We start from the raw sequence: 25,310 nt of genomic DNA on the forward strand, positions 1-25,310 counted from the left end.
GAAGAAAATACAGGAGTATATGTCTATAAACTTGGAACTGGGGATGTCCTTCCCAACAATGCACACAACTTAGATGCCATAAAGAAAAACATTGAGTTGATAATATTTTCGAGAAAATCTGTTGAACGAAAGAAACTTAAAAGACAAGTGATTGGGAAAAAACACACACCAGCTAGAGGAGTGAGCCTGGGAGGGGCATGAGGGGGTGGGGGAAGTGGGGTTTTTCAATGGATTCGCTTTTTAGCAAACCTCAGTTTGATTTGGCTTTTTAAAAACAAGAATGGTTTACAGAAAAACCGCCCTAATGATGCCAAGCTGGACGTGTGTGGCTTCCAGGTTCCCTGATTGCTGGGAGGAGCAGGGAGCAGCAGGGATGTGAGGTGACCCCTTGAAGCCCATTCCACTGTGAGGTCCATCAGAGATGGGCTTGGGCCAGGTGCTGGAGGAGCCCTGGGTGCTGGCGTGGAGGCCTGGCAGATGGCCAGAGTGGCAGATTCTGCAGCAGGGCAGGCTGGTGCAGGGTGCCCTCCCTGGAGACAAGCATATTTCTGATCTGTCCACCCTTCTAATGCCCAGCTGGCCCTGCGCCAGCATCTCCACTTCCCTGCCCCTGCCTGCCAGGAATTACCTCCTTCGAAGGCTCCAGTTCCTGCTGCCATTCCGGCTGGGCCGGTCTGCCCTATTCTGGAGCTCAGCCCCTCCCAGAGGACTAGGCCTCCTATCACTTGTCTGGGGCCAGAGGTTGACAATAACCTCGAGGATCATTTACCCAGCACCCATCGTGTGTCATGCTCTGTGCTGAGAGCCTTGTGCACACAGCTGCTGTAGGTACCAGGAATAGGCACTGTTTTTAGCACCTCTATAAGCTCTCAAGACAATGCTAGAGCAGGAGGGACCTCAGCTATGGCAAAGATTACACGAACAAAATATGAGTGACTGAAGTTTACGAAACAATACTTACATACCTGGAAAAACTGAAGTCCAGAGAGGGTGTCTGACTTGTGCAATGTCACACAGTAAATTGTCAGTATGATGTTGAAACACTCCACAGTGGGTAGGGTTGGGACCTCTGATCTATTACCTTGTGTGACACAATAACCATAATCCTGTCCGTATTTTATGGCTAGGCTCCTAGAGGGTAGGGTGCTGATCGATGTCACACATAGTTTGGGGACAGAGCTTCACTTGAAGCAAGAAAGGCTTCTCATGTACAGGAGTCAGACTGCTTGGGTTTGAATCCTGGAGCTGCCATTTGTTGGCTGTCACCTGCAGCAAGTCAGTTTGCTGCTTGGAGCCTTCACTGTCCCCATCTGTGAATGGGGTCTCCTGGGGCTGCTGAGAAGGTGCCTGGGCACCCGGCATGGGATCAACCATTGCTAACCATCAAATGCTCAGAGGTCAAAGGCTAGCCCACTCTCTCTCTTTGGGGCCAAAAGACACTCAGCCTTGGTCTGGGGGTGAAGAATAAATTTTAATCTCTCTCAGGGTAGGGGTTCTGGTGAAGCTTGCTCTCCGGGCGGGGCCACAGAGCCATGCACTCGCACACGGTACAGGCAAGTGAAGGCTGGGTTCCCCCAGTTGCTTGAGATCTTCACCTTGACCGCACCGAAAGCCCGGGTCGGCTGGTTCTGGAAGAGAATCAGTCACAGAGGCAGCTCACCCATAGACTCCCACCCTGCCTGTCCAAAGGTGGGAACTTTCCCATTTCATAGGTGGGAAAACTAAGGCCCAGAGAGGAGGATGGACCGTCCCAAGGCCTCACAATAAGTCGATATTCAGGAGTTCTTACTGAAGATGCTGAGGCCAGAAGGACGGACACGCTATGGGTGAGGAAATGTCCCAGCCTTGGTGCTGTGGGATCTTGGGCAAACCTCCACCCTTTCTGGGCCTCAGTCCTCCACTCCTGCCCTTCCCCCCCTCCCCCTGTAAGATGGGAGTGGTAATATTTGCTTCCCAGGATTGCCACGGGTATGAAATGAGATTTGGGGGCCAGGCGGCCTCTGGAAGCGAATCAGTCACAGAGGCAGCTCACCCATAGACTCCTGGCACATAGTAAGTGCTCTGTAAGTGAGGCCCCTCCCCGTTTTTGCCAAGCAAGAGGGGGTGGAGCCTGTGTTTATTACTCTCCCTATTTAGTGCAAAAAGTGGGGCAGGCTTGGCCTTCACTGGATGGTTTCAACCTCCCAGGGAATGACAGAAGGGGAAACTGAGGCTCCAGAGAAGCAGGGCTTGGTCCAAGCTCACACATAATTTGTGGTTGGGCCGAGATTCAGGCCAGTATGGGTTTGATTCCTAAGCCTGAACATTCGCCCTGTCAAGCCCCAGGGCCATTCCAGTGGTCACTCCTCCGGACCTGCTTCTGTCTCCAAACCCCTCTCCTTCAGGCCTCAGTTTCCCCACCTGTGGTTGGATCAGGTGCTGATTATGGGGTCACCCACTAGGGAGACTCTGCCTTTGGAACCAGCAGTCCCTGCCCAATGGGAACCTCTTGCTCAACGTCTGCTGTCTCTGGGAAGAAACGCAGCAAGACGGCTCCCGGGCGCATCAGGGAAAAGGGGACACAGCCACAGGCGGTGGGATCTCCCTGGAGTCCCACTTGGTCCTGGGTAGCGGCTCCCACTCTCTGAGTCTCAGTTTCCCTGTCTGTCAAACAGGTTAGTCATGACTGGGCACCTCCTGGGGATACTGGGGGATGAAGCGGGGGTCCCTGGGTACAGACTACACACTGTGCATTCAGCAGGTGTTCAGCACAGGCGGCTCTTCGCGGGTACCTGGAGTGGGAACATCTGGATGATGCTTTCTGGCTGAAACTGAAATGCCCCCAGGAACACCTCCTCCTTGGGGGAGCCCTCCATGCCCTGTGGAACCAGAACCAAGGTGACGGTGTCAGATACAAGCAGGGCCTTCAGAGGGTGTCTCCCCTCTCCAGTGGAGACTTGCATACTCCCCAGGATGGGAGCTCACTACCTCTTTGGGCACCGTTTCACTGCAGCACAGTGTAATGAACAGGAAAGAGCATTGGCCTGGGAGTCAGAGGCTGAGGGTCTATTTCTAGCTCTGCCATTGACTTGTAGGATTTCCCTGATCCTTCTCTGGACCTTATTTTACTGAGATAGTTCAGATAATGCTTCGGACCTTCTTAGCAAAATGGGGGCTCCATGGTCTCTGAAGATTATCTTGGCTCTGAAAAGCTGGGTTTGAAATAGAGTAGCTGCTTATCCCCTACCCTTGAAGGCTAAAATCAGACCCCAGCCCTGGCCACTTCCAGCCTTAACCAAGCTGCATCCAGCCCCTCCAGCCTGCATGCGTTGTGCAGACGCTGTTTACCCCAGGCCTGGAATACCACCGTTGGAAGGTTGTCCCCTTAGCTAAGCATAGCTCCCTACAGGGGAGTGCTCACGTAGATGACGAAGTCCTTGGGGGCAGTGTCCAGGCTGCCTGATGGCGAGATGGTCTTGGGGATGTGCTGCAGTGTGAGGTTGGACAGGTAGACCTTCTGAGCCAATTGGATGGTCACCTGGCCGCGGTTACCCTCAAAGGCCCAGCAATTGCCAGGTGTCACGTTGGGCTAGAAGAGGCAAGTACAATAAGGGATATGCTGGGTGGGTAGGGGGGTCATCCCACCTTTGATCCCCTGTACTTCCTGGGCCCTCCTGGGTAAGCCAGTCCTTTCTTGTCTTCAAAGCTTGGCTCAAGTGCCACCTCCTCCAGGAAGCTCTCCTGACTGCCCATGCAGGGGTAAGCCTTACCTCAGTTCAATGCAGTAAGGGAGGGGCCTGCTTGGGGCCTCCCAGCCTCCACCTGCTTCCCATTGGCACCCATTCATTCATTAATTTACTCATTCATTCATTCATTCATTCATCCCTCCCATTATTCTTTACATGGTCTCACAATCACCCCATGACTTAGGCACCATCACTATCCCCATTTTGAAGGTGAGGAAACTGAGTTGGGGGAGCAGGACAATGATTGGTCCAGGGCCATGCAGAGCTGGAAGTGCAGCCCAGGGAATCTGACCTTGGAACTTGCCATTAACTACCACAATCTCCTGCCCCACAGAAGGGGAAACAGGCCCAGGGAGAGAAAGAGGTTTGACGGAAATCACCCAGGAAAGGCGATTACTCGGTGGGTTCTGAGCCTTTGGAGTCATGGCATGGACAGTCCTTATCTGAACAGTAGATGCTAGCCCAGGGGTTCAGGGGGCTGTGGGCATCAGGGAAGGCCTCCTGAGGAACTGGGGCCAAGGCAGTTGAGGAGCCAGCTGGGAAAGCGGGCTGAGGGAACAGCATGGGAAAGGACCAGGGGCGAACCAGGCTCGATGATGTGGGGACCTGGAGAGCTCAGTCAGGCCGGAGCTGGGAGAGGGCCCAGGAGGGGCAGAGTCTTGCCTGGGCTGCCTTTCACTACTGCTCCAAACCTGACGGTAGCCAGCGCTTTGCAACCCAGTCACTGCCCCCCATACCCCTGCCCCAGCCTGGATGTGGGCACCACCCTGCACTCCCGGGCCCTGTGCTTGGCCTGTGCCCCTGGGTTCTCTCTGCCTGCGGATCTGCTAGTCCTCGGCTGCCTCCACCAGGAAGCCCTTTGCCCCGTCCAAGCTGAGCAAGGTCAATACCCCAGCTTGACCTCGAGTGCCAAGATCTTGGAGCTCCTTAAGGTAGAACCCACGGATAAGTGGCTTGTGACCTTCTAGCATCACCCAGGGTCGGCCACTGGGATGAGACTCTCAGCTGGTGTTCACTGAATGAAGGCACTTGCTTTGTGACCAGGACAAGCCCTTTCCTTCTCTGGGCCTCATTTTCCTCATCTGTGAGGCAGGATCCTAGAAGGGTGAGGAGTTCAGGTTTGAACTCTGGCTCTGCTACATACTAGTGACCAGCTGTATGGCTGCAGTCAAGTGACCTGGCTCTTTGAGCCTCAGTTTCCTCTTCTGCAAAATGGGTCTATGATGGGTCCATGCCCAGTGTAGTCCTGAGGTTTCTCTGACCCTCAAGTCTTAAGGGCTGAGTGGTGGGGTCTCTTCCAATGCCGAAGCAAGCTGTCCCTTTGCTTCACTCCTACCTTAGCCCCAGCAGCCCCTGCTGTCTGTTCTCACCTCCTGCCCCCTGCCTTCTTCCCAGCCCCCGCCTTGTCAATAGCCCCCTCCTTCTGTTCCCTGCCTTTGCCCTTGCATGTCTCCTGCTCCTACCTCTAACCCCGCCCCTGCCCCCACTCCCTTTGCTGCCACCCCCTACCTCTTCTGCCAGCTCCTGTCCCCAAACCCTGCCCAGACCACTCCCCTGCCGCTGTCCCATCTCCCGCCATCCCCCCTGCCTCGAGGATCACGTCTGGGGGCTGTGCGTAGTTCCACAGCTGGATCCAGTTCCAGTAGGAGTGGGCCTTCTCATGGTTATAGGTGGCTGATGTGTGCTCAAAGTCAATGCTGGCCCCTGTATAGGAGAAGAGGGTCTCAGTCAAGCAGCCGGGCTTCTGCCTGGTGGAGGGGCCCACTGACAGGCCCTCACTATGTGCCGGGTGAGCACTTTGGATGAGTGACTGGTCCTGTTCTCCTCTAGGAAATGGGATTACAGCCATGTTAATAATGGTAATCATGGTGGCTATTTATTTATTTATTTCTTTTCTTTTCTTTTTTGAGACAGAGTCTTGCTCTGTTCCCAGGCTGGAGTGCAGTGGCGCGATCTCGGCTCACTGCAACCTCTGCCTCCCAGGTTCAAGCAATTCTCATGGTGGCTATTATTAGCAGAGCCATGGTGGTGGCAATGGCCCCCACGTCATAGGGCTGCTGTGGCGCTGAGCTGAGCCATCAGAGCACATTCCCCAAAGTGCCTGGCACAGGGTGAGCGCTCCCCATGTAACAGTCTTGTGATGACGACCGATACCCATTGTGCAGAGGAGGAAATTCCAGCTCTGGGAGGCTAAGTGAGGCCCCGCATCACTCAGGGACTGGGCTGACACTATCTGACCCCACGTCTCACTGACCCTGGGGTGCCCGAGTTGGTGGTGCTGCCTGGTAGGGGTCTGCGCCCCAAGCCTGCAGCCCATACTTCGCCTCCTCCCGGCTGTCCCTGAATGGCTCTCACCCGCCTTCTCACAGCCTCCCTTGGTCTGGAATACTTTCTCTCCTCAGCAAGTCTCAGCCCAAATGTTCTCCCGAGTGGGAGACCTCTCGGCCCAGGTCCCCTCCCTCCTCGCCACCTGCCTTATTCTTCCGGAAGCACTAATTCTTTTTTTTTTTTTAAATTGAGACAGGCTGGCTCTGTTGCCCAGGCTGGAGTGCAGTGGTGCGATCTCGGCTCACGGCAACCTCCGCCCCCCGGGTTCAAGCAATTTTCCTGTCTCAGCCTCCTGAGTAGCTGGGATAACAGGTGCCCACAGCCACGCCTGGCTAACTTTTTTATTTTTCGTAGAGATGGGGTTTTACCATGTTGGCCAGGGTGGTTTTGAACTCCTGACCTCAGGTGATCCACCTGCCTCGGCCTCCCAAAGTGCTGGGATTACAGGCGTGAGCCACCGCACCCGGCCAAAGCACTGATTCTTGACTGCGGGGTGGGGATGGCTCTGTCCTGCTGACCTGTGTGCCCAGCACCGGGTTTGGAGAAGAGTGGTGGGTGGGGGCGGTGGAGAGGTAAAGCTGAGAACAGCCCGAGCACATAGTAGGGACTTTATAGATCTTCTGTAACGTGGAGGGTCTATGGATTCCTGTGCTCTCTCCCGCCCCACCCCGTCCCCCATACACCACCCCTATCCCCCATACCCCACCCTAACCCCATACCCAATCCCGTCCCCCATACTCCACCCCGTCCCCCCGACCCCACCCCCGTCCCCCATACCCCACCCCGTCCCCCATATCCCACCCTGTCCCCCCACCCCACCCCTATCCCCCATAACCCACCCCGATCCCCATACCCCACCCTATCCCCCCTACCCCACCCCATCCCCCCTACCCCACCCCATCCCCCATACCCCACCCCTATCCCCCATACCCCACCCCGTCCCCCATACCCCACCCCTATCCCCCATACCCCACCCTGTCCCCCATGCCCCACCCCTATCCCCCATACCCCACCCCGTCCCCCATACCACACCCCGTCCCCCATACCCCACCCCTATCCCCCATACCCCACCCATATCCCCCATACCCCACCCCTATCCCCCATACCCCACCCCTATCCCCCATACCCCACCCCGTCTCCCATACCCCACCCCTATCCCCCATACCCCACCCCTATCCCCCATACCCCACCCCGTCCCCCATACCCCACCCCTATCCCCCATACCCCACCCCATCCCCCATACCCCACCCCTATCCCCCATACCCCACCCCTATCCCCCATACCCCACCCCGTCCCCCATACCCCACCCCTATCCCCCATACCCCACCCCGTCCCCCATGCCCCACCCCTATCCCCCATACCCCACCCCTATCCCCCATACCCTACCCCGTCCCCCATACCCCACCCCTATCCCCCATACCCCACCCCGTCCCCCATACCCCACCCCTATCCCCCATACCCCACCCCTATCCCCCATACCCCACCCCGTCCCCCATGCCCCACCCCGTCCCCCATATCCCACCCCGTCCCCCATACCACACCCCGTCCCCCATACCACACCCCTATCCCCCATACCCCACCCCGTCCCCCATACCCCACCCCTATCCCCCATACCCCACCCCGTCCCCCATACCACACCCCTATCCCCCATACCACACCCCGTCCCCCATACCACACCCCTATCCCCCATACCCCACCCCGTCCCCCATACCACACCCCGTCCCCCATACCACACCCCGTCCCCCATACCACACCCCATCCCCCATACCCCACCCCGTCCCCCATACCCCACCCCGTCCCCCATACCCCACCCCTATCCCCCATACCCCACCCCGTCCCCCATACCCCACCCCTATCCCCCATACCCCACCCCGTCCCCCATACCCCACCCCTATCCCCCATACCCCACCCCGTCCCCCATACCACACCCCGTCCCCCATACCCCACCCCGTCCCCCATACCCCACCCCTATCCCCCATGCCCCACCCCGTCCCCCATACCACACCCCGTCCCCCATACCCCACCCCGTCCCCCATACCACACCCTATCCCCCATACCACACCCCTATCCCCCATACCCCACCCCGTCCCCCATACCCCACCCCTATCCCCCATACCCCACCCCGTCCCCCATACCCCACCCCTATCCCCCATACCCCACCCCTATCCCCCATACCCCACCCCGTCCCCCATACCCCACCCCTATCCCCCATACCCCACCCCTATCCCCCATACCCCACCCCGTCCCCCATACCCCACCCCGTCCTAGACCCCCTTGAGAAAAAACAAAATTGTAGCAAGAAAACCAGCTTGGAGCCGAGGTCAGCTCTGAGGATGAACTTCCCAGTGGCAGATGGAGTACCACACCAGAACTGAAACCCACCCTTTGTAGAGCTGCTGAGGATGCTTGAGGCAGTCAGATGGTGGGGAAGAGGGTCACCTACCTGTAGACTTCAGGGCAAAGTCTGGCTTTTCGATGTAATCGCCATGTATCATCTTCATTATTTTCTGGGCCACTTTTTGCTGAGAAGGCAGAAAACACAAGTTGTCCCCTGGTGTGTTGTCACGGACTGTGATCTCCACGTGTCCACGGGAGGTAACAGGGGGCTGCAGGATGCTGTCCTCTCCCTAACAGCCTGCCCCTGCCTGTGGAAGCCTGTGGCTCTGTGAAAGCCCAGGAGACACAAAGCCATCCTGACCCCACCCGTGGGTTCACTGGGTGCTTTCAAGTCCACGTGACCGGATGTCATACGGGGGTCCCAAAGTCTCAGTGCGGTTCAGACAGGGGCTCCGACGTCAGGCCAACCTTTACTGTTGTGGGGCCTTGGGCAAGTTACTGCCCCTCTGAGACTCGATTTTCTCGCCTGTAAGATGGGGACAATAATCGTGGCTCCCTCCCACTGTAGGTCCATAAAGCCCCTACTATGTGCCAGGGCTGTTCTCGGCTTCACATATGCTCACCCTTTCCCCTCCCAGCACCCCTAAGAAGTATCACTATTATCATCCTTGTATTAAAGATGAGAATACTGAGGCACAAAGGTGTGGCTTGTTCTAGATCACCCAGCTGGTATGAGGCAGAGCGATCACTGTGGTTCCAGAGTTCAGGCCCTTAACCATTCCACTCTGCTGCCGGACGCAGATGGCAAAGCACTTAGCACAGTAGGTGCCAATAAATACCAGCTGTTCTTTTTATTAGACTCTTCCCAGTGGTGGAAGATTCTGTTTTCCAAAAACAACTGCAACAGGGTCTCCCATTCCAGGCTCTTCTCTCAGGGTGACCTCCCACTGAGAGTTGGGGTCTCAGCCCACCAGTCTGGGCTTATGACTACGGCAGAAGTGATGCTGTGTGACTTCTGGGGCTAAGTGCTAAAAAACGATACAGCACTGCTTGGTTCTCTGGGCACACTCACTCCTGGAGGCCAGCCGCCATGTTGAGAGGAAGCCCAGGTCACACGGAGAGGCCAGATGGGTGCTTTGATCAACAGCCCTGAGTCCCAGTTGACAGCCGGCATCAATCTCTAGTCATGTGAGTGAATCCAGATGATTCCAGCCCTCGATGTAGAGTCACCTCCAGCTTTCAAGTCTTCCCAGCTGAGGCTCCAGATACCATGGAACACAGACAAGCCAACTCCACTGTGTCCTGTCTGAATTCCTAACCCACAGAATCTCTGAGCACAAGTGGTTGTTTTATACCACTAAGTTTTGGGATGGTTTGCTACGCGGCAATGGTAACTAGAACAATAGCCAGGGTGTTACAAGGCAGTGATTATGATTCTATTTTGTTGATGTGCAAACTGGAGGCTCAGAGAGGTTGATGACCTGCCTGAGGTTACACAGCTCCAAAAGGCAAAAAAATCCCCAACTCCTCCCTTCATTGGCTGGAGACAATAATCTCACCTATTACTTTTCAAAACTGGGTCGCCAACCCCAAGGAATTTCCCTGATGGCTCCCACCCTCTCTCTGCCCCAAGGCTGGGCGCAGTCTTCTTCTCTGGGATCCACAGGTTCTGGACTGCCTTGAGGGCAAGGACAAGCTCTAGTTGATCCCCAATCCTGGATTCCCAGCACGCTGCAGGCACTTAATGATTGCACATTGATTAGTGCATGCCATTGGATTCTACCTTTGTTTAAAGGCAACAAACATTTAGGGAGCACTTACCATATGACAGACATTAGTCTAAGTTTACATGAATGACCACATCTAATCCTTACAACTCATCTTCTAGATGAAGAAACTGAGGCACAAAGATGGTAAGTAAATTGATCAGAGTCACACAGCTTATAGGTGGTGGGGATGAAATTCAAAGCCTAGCAACCTGACTCTAGAGCCAGTCCTTTTAATCGCTATGCCTTACTGCCTTTGTAAGTCGTAGCGGGGCCTCCCTCCCCACTGCGGAGGAAACACCTGCCAAGAGCCCCACTTGATAGTGAGTGACTGACACAGTCCCTCCTTCTCGGTCTGCCTGAACAGAGCTTAGAGGGGAGATTCAGGGGCACTGGAGACCTAGGACTCTGGGACAATGAAAGATAAAGATGAGTTTTAGCAAAGTTTTCCTGAATCTTCCACAATGGAATCCTTTGTGAACTCTTTTGAAAATTCAGCTTCTAGGTAAAGATGACGGATTGAAGACATCATCTAATTTCACTTTCTCCCAACGCCCCATTACAGCTTCAGTAAAGGGATTTAAAAAGACCAAACCCATATGAACAGGAAGCACAGGAGAGGAGAAAAGCAGCCTGCGGTGTATGGTTGTGCATGTTGTGCACTGCAGAAAGGTTCCCAGTTAAGGGGCCCTGTGTGGGGGCTGAAACCCAGCTCTTCAACTGTTCTTTGATTTGGAGGAAGGTGCATTTTGCAATTCATTTGCCTAGCACAGGTAGCTTTTTCCAGGCTGCAAAAAGGCACAGTGTGTCCCAGCAGTGGCCCTGGAGACAGCAGTAATATTCTAGAAGTTGTCCTACACATTGTAGGATGTTTAGCAGCATCCCTGGCTACCCACTAGGTGCCAGTAGCATCTCCTCCTCACATTGTAACAACCCAAAATATCTCCAGACATTGCTAACTGTTCCCCAGGGGGCAAAATAATCCCCAATTGAGAACCACTGATTTAGCAAAAATGAATCTGAATCTGAAACTGGCCATCCTCAAAAAGCTCAGGATGGGTGGCCTTGGGTGCCTCTGAAATTGGGGTGGAGGATTGGGTGTTAAGCCATTTAAGAGGAATCTCCAGATTCCCTGGGGACTCCCTCTTACTCTGAGAAGCTGAGTGACTTCTCTGCTCCCCAGCAGAAGACTAGAAGTTATTCTCTGGAGAGGGTAAAACAGAGGGGTTCTGTTGGGACAGGTGAAGTTTTCTGAAATAGGACACCCAAAGCACTGCACATAAAAGGTAGATGCACTTGACTTAATTAAAATTAGACATTTTTGTTACCATTGAGAGTGAAAAGCTACACTATAGCCTGGGAGAAGATATTTGCAATATGTACATCCAATAAAATATGTTTACCCAGAACACATAAGAACTCCTACATATCAATAAGAAACGGCACTCTCCCCCAAAAGGCAACAGACAAAATCCAAATGGCCACTGGATACATGAAAAGACACTCCACATTATTAACAACCAGAAATGCAAATTAAAGCCATAGTGAGATACCACTTCTCACCCTGCAGAATAAAGTAAAAAAGACTTGGCCGGGCGCGGTGGCTCACGCCTGTAATCCCAGCACTTTGGGAGGCCGAGGCGGGTGGATCATGAGGTCAGGAGATTGAGACCACAGTCTGTACTAAAGACCGAAACCCCGTCTCTACTAAAAATACAAAAAAAATTAGCCGGGGCCGGGCGCGGTGGTTCAAGCCTGTAATCCCAGCACTTTGGGAGGCCGAGACGGGTGGATCACGAGGTCAGGAGATCGAGACCATCCTGGCTAACACGGTGAAACCCCGTCTCTACTAAAAAAAAAAATACAAAAACTAGCCGGGCGAGGTGGCGGGCGCCTGTAGTCCCAGCTACTCCGGAGGCTGAGGCAGGAGAATGGCGTAAACCCGGGAGGCGGAGCTTGCAGTGAGCTGAGATCCGGCCACTGCACTCCAGCCTGGGTGACAGAGCGAGACTCCGTCTCAATAAAATAAAATAAAATAAATAAAGTAAAAAAAACTTATGATACCAATTGGTGAGGATGTGGGACACCTGGAATTTGCATATACTTTTCACAGGAGTGTAAATTGAAAAACTATTTGGCAGCATCTAATAACATGAACACACTCATACCATATGATCCAGCATTTCTACTCCTAGTTATATCTACTTCCAAGATCGATAAGTATATATGTTCACCCAGTGATATGAAAAAAAAAATTAAAATTGTTCAGGAGCTGACATTCAAATAACAGGAGCTTCAAAAATGAGAATAGAGCAAATGGTGCTGGGGGAAATCACCAATTTAGTCACATGAATAAATAACATTTCTTAGGCCTGAAGGCCAGGAGTTTCCAGATTGACAGGTTCCAAAGGGTGGCCAGCCCATAGGCACATCTGTGGAAGCAACAAGGACCAGATGAACTAAAATTCTACAGAGCAGAATTTTATTCTTACAATCAGCAGAGTGATTATAAGGACTGGCTCATTTTTTGTCTGTCTGTTTTAAATTTCTGAGGGCATTTGACAAGTCTAGGCAGGGGCTAAGGATCTGGGCTTAGGCCAGACACTGGGCTGCTGCTACTGGTGAAAGAGAAAGAAGCAAAGTTTTTAATGGTGACAAAGAGCTAAAGTAACAAAACTGGGGACTTGAGGAGCCTCAAATATGGCCAGTTTTCTTCACAAGGTCTTAACTGAATTTCAAGACTATAGGAGGCTATAGGCCACTTCAAGTGTTTCTGAAAGGCAGAATAAAACTTCACATCTTCACAGTGCTTCGGAAACGAAGTCCCTTTGAGGGAGGGCACCCCAAAACACAACAAGCAAGAGATCAAATTCTTAGAACAGTGATTCTCTCTGGTATGTGTCAGAACCACCTGGAAGGCTTGCTGGGACACAGATGATTGGTTCTCGTCTTCAGAGCCTCTGATTCAGAAGGTCTGAGTGAGGCCTATTAATTGGAATTGCTAACATTTTCCCAGGTGATACTGGTGATGCTGGCACGTGGGCCGTACTTGGAGCTCCATTGCCCTAGAAGGGGTGGTAGTGAGTCAATACTGTGCTTCAGCTGCATTTCACCTGGGGGCACTAAACCAATTCTGGGCGCAATTAGCAGCCAAGAATCCACGTTTGCCACTGGCAGAGAAGGCTGCCACCAGGTCCAGAGATTTTTGCCTTCATGCAGGGGTGAGAGACAAATTTGGAGACTTGTGAGGCCTCAAACATATGGTAAGTCTTTGCCACTAAGACAGTTGCCAAATTTTTGAAGCTGCATGGGAAGGAGTCTAAAGAATGAAGCTTAAAACCTCTGCATAAATCTTTTAAAAATTGTGATCCAGGTCTGTCTGAACTAGCTTAACACATGTCTAGATAGAAGTGACCAGTCTATTTCATCTTCCTTATAAAGAAAAGGGGAACTTTCTCTAGTGGAATTATAATTATTTGGAACAGCTACAGTTCTTTCATATACAATGTTCAGAAACCACTAAAAGTTACTAGACTTGAAGAGGCAAGACCATATGATTGATACCCAAGATAAAAAGCAGAAAACAGAGGGAGGCCACAGATGATCCAGATATTAGAGGTAGCAGACAAGGATTTTTAAAATAACTGTTGTTAATGTGTTAATTAAAATAAAGGAAAAGATGGACAACATAGGTTAAATGTTGGAGATTTTCACCACAGAATTAAAGTCTGTGGAAAAAAATCAAGTGTGTATCCTAGAACTAAACAATGCAGTATCTGAAGTTAATAACTAAGGCTGGAAGCGGTGGCTCAAGCTGTAATCTCAGCACTTTAGGAGGCTGAGGCAGGTGGATCACTTGAGGTCAGGAGTTCAAGACCAGCCAAGTCGACAGGTGAAACCCTGTCTCCACTAAAAATACAAAAATTAGCTGAGCGTGGTAACACGCACCTGTAATCCCAGCTACTCAGGAGGCCGAGGCATAGGATTCACTTGAACCCAAGAGGCAGAGTTTGCAGCGAGCCAAGATTGCGCCACTGCACTCCAGCCTGGGTGACACAGGGAGACTCCATTAAGGAAAAAAAAAAAAAAAGAAAGAACTAAATGCATAGATTTAATAGTAAATTGGAGAGACAGAATGATGCAAGATTATTAGTAAACCTGAAGAAAGGTTAATAGGAAAATATCAAAACATAAGCACATACAGAAAAAGAATGAAAAAACAAACCAGGTAATAGCATAGGAATCACATGAAGCATTCTAAAGGCCTTCAAAGCATAGGCCTAGCATAGGTGTAATTAGAATCCAAGGAAAGGAGACAGATAATGGAAAGAAGAAATATTTTAAGAGATAAAAGGTAAAAGTTTCCCAAAACTATTGAAAAATATCAACCCACAGATTCAGTAAGCTCAGCAAACCCCAAACCGGTTTATATGAGGAACATTAGAGATGAAAAAGAGTGTTCTACAAGCTCCCAGGGATAAAAAATAGATCAGACTCAAAGGATCAATAATAAGACTGACATTAGACTTCTCAATAGCAACAGTATAAACTATAATACAGCAGTGGGCTTCCTTCAAAATTCTCAGGAGAAATTATTTCATATTTAGAATTCTATACCCAGCCAAACTATCAACCAAGTGCAAGGATAGAAAAAGATGCTTTTAAAAATATAAGCACTAAAAAATATACTTCTTTCACTCTTTTCCTGGAAGTCACTGGGGGGTGTGCTCCATCAAAATGAGAGATAAAACCAAGAAAGAAGACTTGAGGTATAGGAAACAGGACATCAAACAGAGAGAAATTAGATGTTTGGGGCAGAATGGCCAGTGTCTCACCTCATCAGACATGGCTTCCATCTCCTGGAGCTTGGCAATGAGCAGGTTCATGCTACCTCGGAGGTCCTGGATTTCCCCACTGTGATGTCTCACCTTCTCCTGGTACAACCTTATCAGGAAGGAGTGATAACAAGAATGGGTTGATTTGTGATGCTGTTGTTGTTACCCTCAGATTTTCCCTTTGCTAGTTGGCTCTCAAAGAATGAGTTTCAGATTTTCCTACTCTCTTGGTCCCATCCCTCGACCCATTCACCAGGTTATTATCTCTAAAACATTACTTATTCTCTTTTTTCTGCTTGGAATATCCTTATGCCCAGCTCATTCCTTCCAAATATTCCTATTTTGTCTGCAATTAAGGATGCTGCCATCATGTGGTGTCTTGGTTAAAATTTCTTCTCAGCTACCATTTGCCGAGTACTGACTATGGGTCAGGAACTATTCAAGACACTTCACATCTTCTTTAATGCCCATAGTTGTCAAGAGCAAGATGGGTGTTATGCTTCATCTCATAAATGAGGAGTCAAAGGCCCAGAGAGAAGAGGTGACTTGCCTAAGGTCAGCCATGTAGAAGGTATGGGAGTTAGGATTTAAACCCAGGTTGGTCTGACTGCAGAGCCTACATTTGTAGCCAATACACCTCAGATTCTGGCTACAGCTCTGCTTTTTAGGTAATAATATGGTTACTCAGAAGATTCCTCTTACCTCAAGCTCTGCAGTGGACCATTTATGCTGTCATCCTGGTGGAGTATTGAGAAAAGTAAGGGGTCTCCTTCAGATGGCTTAATCTGGCCCCAGGAGAACTTCATCCATCTATTCTCCCACAATTATAAACCCATACATTCATCCACTTTCCTGTTGACTCTTCCATCCATCTACCCACCTATCATTTATCCAAACTCTAATTTACTGTCCTTTTTATTCATCTATCCACACTTTTATCCATCCAACCACACCTTCATCCATCCACCCTTCTACCCACCCACCCTCCCTTATCAATCTCTTCTTCCAACTCCCCAACCTCCCCGATCTGTTTACACTCCAACCCATATACCACTATCCATCTACCCACTCTTTCATCCATCCATCTATCCACCAACCTACCCATCCACTCATCTATCCCATCTGCTCTTCCATCCACCCATCATTTCATCCATCTATTCACCTATTCATGTATTCATCTAGCCTCCTCTTTCCCCCAGTCCTACATCCATCAAATCCAACCTTCCATCTGTCCATCCTCCCATCCATTCTCTCTCCATGCACACTCCCATCTGGCCATCCAGTCATCCAACACTGACAGTGGCAACCCTCTTGCTGGCACCAAACTAAACATTGCTGGGGTGAATAGGACCTGGCTCCTTCTTTCAAGAAGCTGCCAGTACAGTTGGAGAGACAGTCATGACCACAGAAAATTATAGGAGGAAAGAGGAATGTGACCACTTCTGCCTGGGTGTTTCTAGAGGAGGTGACATTTTAGCTGGACCTTGACGGATATGAAGGGGTTTAGAAGGAGGAAAAGAGGAGAGGGGGGTACAGGCCTTTCGGATCCCCTTTCTGAGGTCCTCTGAGACTTTTTGCGGACCTCAAGTAGGAGTTTCGCCACTTATTTCCTCCTCCTTCCTCCTCAGAAACCCGAAAGCAAATGAGTCTCATTGCTGTTAAGCAGAATGACAAGCTGCCTTAAGTACAGAAATGTGTTCCCTGTTATCACCACCCCACTTTAAGTGGGGCCTTGAGAAAGGAGAGATGGGTCATCTTTGAGAGTAAAAGACAGGAGAGCCATCTTGGAGGAGGGACTATCGCATCCAGTCTTTGAAAGTCACCTCTGGCAGAAGAGATGGGTTCTAGGTGGGTGGCACGATGAAGACAGAGATTTGGATCTGGATCTGGGTTAAGTCAGGAACTGATTAGGGGCCTGATTTGGTGAGAATGAGTGGAGCTATGGAGGTGATATTGACTGGTTAGGGTGAGACCAGTCAGCCGTGGGGCCTGAGGGGGGTGCACACTCACCTGCCAGACTTTCATTTTCGATGGTAAGTGAATAGAAAACATCCAGAATCCTGTGAGGCCATGAGAATAAGAATGAGCCATTTAACATGCAAGATGAAGAGCTTAGGCACTGGAGTTAAGGCATCTGGGCTCAAATCCCAGCTATGCCACTTGCCAGCATTGTGCAACACTGGGGGAGTTACTTAATGCTCTATGCCTCAGTTCCCTCCTCTGTAAAAATATGAATAACAATAATATCCACTTTGTGATCAAATGATATCAAATGTGTAATATGTGGCACATCAACCAAGTCATCTGTGGCTCTCCCTTCCCTGTTCCAACTCTAGCGGGGACAACTGGCAAAGAGAAGAAGGCACTCTGCATTGTATGATCTCCATGCTGGCTGAAAAGCCACCATTCAAGCCATTATTTAAAAGTCTTGACGGGCGCGGTGGCTCACGCCCATAATCCTAGCACGTTGGAAGGCCGAGGCAGGCAAATCACTTGAGCCCAGGAGTTCAAGACCAGCCTGGCCAATGTGGCGAAACCTGGTCTCTACAAAAAAATTCAAAAATTAGTCAGGTGTGGTGGTGCACGTCTGTAGTCCCAGCTACCTGGAGGCGGAAGTGGGAGGATCACTTGTGCCAGGAAGTCGAGGCTGCGGTGAGCTGTGATCCACTGCACTCCAGCCTGGGCAATAGAGTGAGACCCCGCCTAAAAAACCCAGCTTTTACTGAGGCAGGAGAATTGCTTGAACCTCGGAGGGAGAGGTTGCAGTGAGCAGAGATCATGCCGCTGCACTCCAGCCTGGGCGACAGAGACTCTGTCTCAAAAAACCCCAAAAACCAAAGAACAAAAACAGCCTTTAAAATTTATTTGTTGTTCTTGATAAAACCCTCAATGAACTAGGAATAGAAGGGAACCTCCTCACCGTGATAAAGACCATCTATGAAGAACTCACAGCTCATATCCTCTTTAATGGTGAAAGACTGGGCGCTTTTCCCCTAAGATCAGGGATGAGACAGGGATGCTTGTTCTTGCTAATTCTATTTAACACGGTACTGGAGGTTCTAGCCTGGCCAATTAGTCAAGAAAAAGAAGGAGGCCAGGCGTGGTGTCTCACACCTGTAATCCTAGCACTTTGGGAGGCTGAGGTACGATGGTTTGAGGCTAGGAGTTCTAGACCAAACTGGGCAACACAAGACTCCATCTCTACAAAATAAATAAATAAACAAATAAAAATAAAAAAATTAGCTGGGGGTGGTGGTGCATGCTCATAGTCCTAGTTACTCAGGAGGCTGAGGTGGGAGGATCACTTGAACCCAGGATTTCGAGGCTGCAGTGAGCTATCAATGCACCACTGCACTCCAGCCTAGGTGACAGAGGGAGACCCTGTCTTAAAAAACAAAAAAGAAGTAAAGCTCGTCCAGATTATCATGCAGAAAAGAGTTAAACTACCACTATTTGCAAATGACATGATCTTGCATTAGAATTCTAAGGGATCCGAGATTAGGTGTCTTGCCTTGTGTTGTAACTAAAAATTGGGTTCAGCAAGGTTGCAGGATATAAGATCAAGGTACAAAAAGTCAGCTATATACACTAGCAATAGATAACCTGAAAACAAAATTAAGAAACCCATTTCTAATAGTATCACAATAAAGGTGTTATTTAGGCAGGGCGCGGTGGCTCACACCTGTAATCCCAGCACTTGGGAAGGCCAAGGCGGGTGGATCATGAGGTCAGGAATTCAGACCAGCCTGGCCAAGATGATGAAACCCCATCTCTACCAAAAATACAAATATTAGCGGGGAGTGGTGATGCGCACCTGTAATCCCAGTTACTCAGGAGACTGAGGCAGAGAATGGCTTGAACCCGGGAGATGGAGGTTGCAGTGAGCCGAGATTGTGCCACTGCACTCCAGCCTGGCAACAGAGTGAGACTCTATCTCAAAAAAAAAAGGTGTTGTTTATCGAAGTCCTAGTTGTTGGATTTTAAAGCAAGACAGTTCTCTAGGATTCACTGTTCATTTTCCCATGGGAAGCTGATTCTCCCTCCTTCCCCCAACCCCAGCCTCCACTCCAAAGCCAGTATATTTCAGTGGAGGGAGGAGATTCCTTTGCTTGGGAAAGCTAAGCTGTGTGGTAGGAGGTTGGGGGGGCGGGTGGCTGGAAAGAAGCCATGGAAACCCAGAAAGCGGGAGTAACAATGTTTATAACACGGTTTGGGGAGAGCTTTATAATTTCCGAAGCATTTCTTGGCTTCCAAAATATTTTCATGGTCATCATTTAATTTCATAATTTTCACAGCAACACCCATCAGGCGGATGGGGAAACTGAGTCATGTGGCGGGGCAGTGTCTTGCCCAGTGTCCTATAATCAGTACCAGGGCCCAGGAATACCTCGACCTGGGACTGGGCAGGGCCCTGGGACGCACCGAAAGCACAGAGGAGCAGAATGCCTGTCTTCTCCATGAGCTTCTGGCACAGCAGCTTGCATCTGGAAGGCAGGCAGTGGTGGTCAAGGTCAGGTGGGCGAGGCCCTGCCAAGTGCTCACCCTCCTCTTTGTCACTCTCTTTCTCCATAGGCATGCTGTTTGCCCTATCCCTTCTTCTCTCCCTGGTAAACGTGTCCTTCAGGATTGGGCTCAAATGTCCCCTCCTCCAAAGACCTCCACAGGTAGCACTCCCAACCCTCCAAGCTCGGCATGGTGTGGTGCCTGCCTTTCCCGCCTGAGTGGGAGCTCATGAGTGGCAGGGCTGAGCTAGGCTCAGAATAGATGTTAAGAAAACATTTAAAATTTAAACTTCAAATGAATGAATGAATGAGGTGGATATCTCTGCTGGAGCTGGGAAGAATTTCCGAGGACAGGAAAGGAAAAGGGAAAGAATGGGGCAGGCCGTCAGGGCAGGAAGAACAGCATGTGGTGGGCTGGGTGCGGTGGCTCATGCCTGTAATCCCAGCACTTCGGGAGGCTGAGGTGGGAGGATCCCTGGGGTTTGAGACCAGCCTGGGCAACATGGTGAAACTCTGTCTCTACAAAAAATACAAAAGTTAGCCAGATGTGGTGCTGTGTGCCTGTAGTCCCAGCTACTTGGGAGGCTGAGGTGGGACGATTGCTTGCACTTGAAAAGTAGAGGCTGTAGTGAGCCGTGATGGCATCACTGCACTCCAGCCCTGGTGTAGAGTGAAACCCTGTCTAAAAAAACAAAAACAAAAACAAAAAAACTTAACAGCATGTGCAAATGTGTGGAGGCGGGAATAGGAATAGGAATGGTGTGTCCAGGGAGTGAGAACCTTGGCCTTGCTGCCCAGTGGATCCCTGGCAGGAAGCCAATTGAGAGCAGCTTGGAAAGGAAGGGTGGGACAGGATTCCAGGGCCATGCAGGCTGAGGGGCTGGAGCAATGGGGGGCCACAGTGGTTCTGGGGTGGGGGTGTTTGATAACAGCCAGGTTTGGGATAGCTTTTCTGGTCTGGCTACCAAGGGGTGATCCAAACTGATGGAGGGGCTGTTCTGGTCCCCAGCTGCCATTTCCCCCTCCCCATCACCCTCCCGCTGCCTTCCCTGCTCACCTGCACATGTTGAACAGAACCTGCTGGGCCTGAGTTCTCAGGGAGCAAGCAAAACAGGTGAACCAGGCTGTACAGGAGACAGAAAAGCAGTGAGTCACTGTGCCCTCATCTTTGTTCCGCTACAAGGACCTGCTGACCTTTCTGGGGCTGGGGGAGGCCCTGGAGCTGGGCCACTCTCTCAACTTGTTGGCTGAGCCCAGGACAGCACTGGGCTCTGCTTATGGGTACGCACTAGCCTGGAGTGAGTACCGGTCACTACAGGTGGACGCTGCTTGCCACTGGCAGTTAACAGACGTTTTCTTTCTCCTTCCTTCCTTCCTTCCTTTCTTCCTTCCTTCCTTCCTTCCTTCCTTCCTTCCTTCCTTCCTTCCTTCCTTCCTTCTTTCTTTTTTCTTTTCTTTTCTTTTCTTTTCTCTTTTCTTTTCTTTTCTTTTCTTTTTTGAGAGAGTCTCACTTTGTCGCCCAGGCTGGAGTGCACTGGCGTGACCTTGGCCCACTGCAACCTCCACCTCCCGAGTTCAAGCAATTCTCTTGCCTCAGCCTCCTGAGTAGCTGGGACTGCAGGTGTGAGCCACTACGCCCGGCTAATTTTTGGATTTTTTAGTAGAGATGGGGTTTCACCGTATTGGCCAGGTTGGTCTCAAACTCCTGACCTCGTGATCTGCCCGCCTCGGCTTCCCAAAGTGCTGGGATTACAGGCTTGAGCCACTGTGCCTGGCCAATAGACAATAGTGACTCAGGAGCATAAAAGGCCTGGAAGGTAACAATGCCCATTTCTAGACACTAGGAGCTTGGCAAGAGTGGGGGCCTTGTCTGGTTTATCCCAGAATGCCCACTATGGAGCTAGGCAAAAAGTACAGACTCAGAATGGACGGAAAGGTGAGAGGACACAGGGTGGATTGAAGAAGGAAGAAGGGAATGGCTGTCTGGCTTGGAAGATGGATGAATCGGGAGATAAACGAGAGAATGGGAGACTGAGAGGATGGGTGGATAAACAGAAAGACGGATGATTGGGTGGATATGCCTATGAAATAAGGTCTGGGTGAATTGATGAACTCAACAGGTGGATAGATGGGTGAAACCAGCAGCCAGACTGGTGGTAGAGGAGGGTTGGCAGTTAACTCCTCCTCCAGACAGTAAGCCTCCCTCCCAGTTCCCCTCTCCAAACACCAAAGACTTTGGCAGGAATGACACCTCCGATGGGTGGAACTCCAGAGTTCAACCTGAAGCTCCCCACCACCCCTGCAGCCCAGAGCAGGCCTCGCCACCCCCAGGTCAGCCTGGGCTGAGGCTGGATCCTCTCCCCAGGCCCATGTTGTTGACCAAGGCAATTATTCAGTATATACGTACACACACATCCCAGCATGCACTGAGTCAGGCCTAGGGCTTGGGCATTGATGCGCACAGGCAACAGGAAGTTGTCATCTGCAGAGAGCACAGAACTGTCATGTCACTGCCAGCCTCTGGATTTGGTGCTTGCAGAGACCTGGGGAGCATCCAGAGCTTGGTGCAAACATCCCTGCCCCCTGCCCCTTGCTGGGTAGCCCCAGGTTGCCCGGTTTGACATCCCTGAGCCTCAGCCCCTCAGCTGCCCATGAAAATACCAGGGCACCTGTCCTTGCTCACTCATGTTTGAGGAGGTGTCCTCTACTATTCTGCTGGTGTTCCGGCCTCGCTGGGCAATCCTGGGGATGATAAGATTCACGGTTGCATTTTACAATTATGAGGAACGTAGTGTCCTTGGAATGTGCATACCGCATTCCAGATTGGGGAGCTGAGGGGCAGAGAAGCTTTCCCAACACCACCAGCCTGGGATTCAGGGACAGACCCAGGTCTGGCTGACCCCAAATTCAGGTATCCATCAAGGAAAAGACCCAGGTTGCAGTGGCAGGCACAGGTGGTTGTCGCCATGTCCCAGAGGTTGGCAGAAGCCTGGGTTTGTTCCTTTGTCTGCTCCTACCCCATGTGATTTTAGGCCATTTTGATTGGTCAAAGCCTGCTGTTGTGCTCCCATTCCCTGTGCTGTGATGCGTGAGGAAGTCTGCAGGGGTGAGGTGGGGTGGGGTAGCGGGGTGGTTATACGGTAAGGGACTTGGGGGAAAAGTTAGGTTTCGGATTAGCTAAATGAGAACCACAGAAAACGATACTTATTCTCCTTCCCCTAGACGGCCACATTTCTGCGTGATACCTGAAACTGTGGTGGCCATCTTGTGACCATGAGAGGGGACTAAAAGAGCAAAATGATGACAGGAACCTGGGTCTTGGGTGGCAGAACTGAGGAATTAATGCACTCCGGAGCCCCCTGCACCTTGGGACCTCTTGATATGTGAGATTTAAAATTTTCCCTTATTAAGTCAAAGCTCCCTAAACATTTTTATCATACCCTCAGTGTATTTATATTGGTTTATTAATAAATTATGTATACACCCAATTATACTAATACATTATTTACCCTTCCCAAATGTGCAGATTTAGTGATAACATTCCTGAAGAATACAAATTAAAAGAGGATGAAAGACATACATTCTAGCATGGCCATTTCTTTTCTCACCTTTGCGGATTGTTTGGTATACTCTCTTGGGATATACACCCAGATTTGGGTGCCCAGAGATAGGCATCATTTTGAGTGGGAATTTCTGTCACCTGCAGCCAGAGGCCTTCTGACAGATAAAGATGGCGAAATACTTGTTTCCTTGTTTCATATCAGTCTCCTGCACTAGACTGTGGCTCCATGAGGGAAGGGAGCACATCAGGCTGATGCCACACTGTGTTCCCTGTCCTCTGTGCATTGCCTGGCACACAGTAGATGCTCAATATACGTGCTGAAAGGATGGCTGCCTCGCCACTTCCTGGCTGGGAGACTTTGGGAATACCACTGCCATACCTCTCTGGTCTTGCTGGCTGCCTCTGTACAGTACAGTTGACAATGCTGCTCACCTCCAAGGACAGGGTGGAGGGGCAGCATTTTGTAAACTGCAAAGGGCTGGGCAAAGGGAGGGGGTGCCCTCCTCACCTCCGGGGTCTGGGATTGTGGGCCACATCTTCGAGTGGGGCACCTGGGTCCCCAGGGCTCCTTGAGGACCGTGGCATCGATATCCTTCTCTAGGACTGGGGATGGAGGCGGGGATCTCTGGGAGCTGGTGAGAAGGAAGTGGCTGATGCCTCTGAATGTCCTCTGAAAAGTGCCAGTGGAATCTACCAGGATCAGTGGAGCAGTTGGCACTGTGACCTCACAGAGCAGGTGAGTGAAGGGACAGGGGGTGGGGGCTAGTCTCCAGCTTGGCTCTAGAACCTCCCCCAGAGGAAGCCATTGTGACCCACTTTCCTTTTTTAAGATGGGGAAATTGAGGCATCAAGACAGGAAGGGCCATGCCGGGGTCTCAGGAGCTAGACAGGGGTGAGAGCTGAAGCTCCAGTAACCCAACCATGCTTTTCTGTGTTCCCTAGACCCCTTCCTGCCCCAAGCTTCCCAGGTTTTTCACCCTCTTAGGTTGCCTGTGAATGCATTTTGTAATGCTGAGCTTCTCACTGGTGGACATTGTGCATAACACAAAATACATGGCATGTGTTGTTGTTTTAATAAAGTTCTACTTTTTGGCTGGGTGCGGTGGTTGATGCCTGTAATCCTAGTATTTTGGGAGGCTGAGGCGGGTGGATTGCCTGAGCTCAGGAATTTGAGACCTGCCTAGGCAACATGGCAAAACCTCTTCTCTAATAAAAATACAAAAATTGGCTGGGTGTGGTGGTGTGTGCCTGTAATCCCAGCTACTCAGGAGGGAAGCATGAGAATTGCTTGAACTCGGGAGGCGGCAGAGGTTGCCATGAGCCGAAATTGCGCCACTGCACTCCGGCCTGGGCCACAGAGTGAGACTGTCTCCAAAAAAAAAAAAAGTTCTACTTTTTTACTGGGAAAAAATAAAAGCATAACCAAGTGGAAATGTCAGGCTAAGTTTTTTCTGTTAGCCCTGCCTGTAGGGAGCTTGACTATTTGGACAGCAAAACTAAAATGAATTCACTTTTGCCCCCTGGTGGCAATTGCTTAAAATTGCAGGCTAATGACCAATGGGAAGTGGTCCACATACTAAAACTTAAACATGTAAATATGTTAAGTCACAAGGCAAAGGGGAGCTAAAGCTAGAAGAGGAATTTAAGTTGCTAATCAGTCGATCTTGAGATGGGGAGAATACCCTAGATTACCCATGTGGGTGCAACGTAATGACAAGGGTCCTTATAAGTGGAAGAGGGAGGCAGGGAGATGGCTGCACAAGAAGCACTCAGCTCAACATGCTGGCTTTGAAGATGGAGGAAGGGACCAGGAGCCAAGGAATAAGGGCGGCTTCTAGAAGCTGGAAAAGGCAGGTGGACAGTTCCTCTCCTACAGCCTCCAGCAAGGAACGCAGCCCTGCCAATACTTCCTTGATTTTAGCCCAGGGAGACCCATCTGGGACTTCAGACCTCCAGAATGGTAACATGATAAATTGTGTCTTAAGTCACTAAGTTTGTGATAATACATTACTGCAGCAAGAGGACACCAATGCAAACCCCCGAGAATATTCAGTGAAGGGGAAACTCTGAAATGCCACCACTACAATTGTTACAAGGGTCTTTCAAATGTATACTCATTCATTTATTCATTCAACAAATATTTATGCATCTAGTATGGTCCAGGTGCTGGAAACAGGGCTGAGAAGAACCAGCTCCCATCCCTGTAGATGCAGGCAAAGTGGCTGGCAGAACATTCTGCATATGGCAGGTGCTCA

The 25,310-nt window shown here is 50.7% G+C and overlaps 1 protein-coding gene across 1 annotated transcript; it reads right to left on the reverse strand.

Moving 5' to 3' along the window:
* Positions 1-1,452: 1,452 nt before the first annotated feature.
* On the reverse strand, positions 1,453-23,785 carry SUN5 (Sad1 and UNC84 domain containing 5). Its single transcript, XM_008020778.3, has 13 exons — positions 23,564-23,785; positions 22,177-22,235; positions 21,901-21,975; positions 20,551-20,617; positions 19,414-19,475; positions 17,002-17,051; positions 15,694-15,728; positions 14,992-15,100; positions 8,497-8,575; positions 5,314-5,429; positions 3,401-3,568; positions 2,772-2,858; positions 1,453-1,628 (listed from the first exon to the last, which is right to left on the reverse strand). The coding sequence occupies exons 1-13, from the start codon at positions 23,638-23,640 to the stop codon at positions 1,482-1,484; spliced, it is 1,131 nt and encodes a 376-aa protein (XP_008018969.1). The 5' UTR covers positions 23,641-23,785; the 3' UTR covers positions 1,453-1,481.
* Positions 23,786-25,310: the final 1,525 nt, after the last annotated feature.

Source organism: Chlorocebus sabaeus, chromosome 2 (assembly GCF_047675955.1).
Source record: "Chlorocebus sabaeus isolate Y175 chromosome 2, mChlSab1.0.hap1, whole genome shotgun sequence".
NCBI classification, from domain to species: domain Eukaryota; kingdom Metazoa; phylum Chordata; class Mammalia; order Primates; family Cercopithecidae; genus Chlorocebus; species Chlorocebus sabaeus.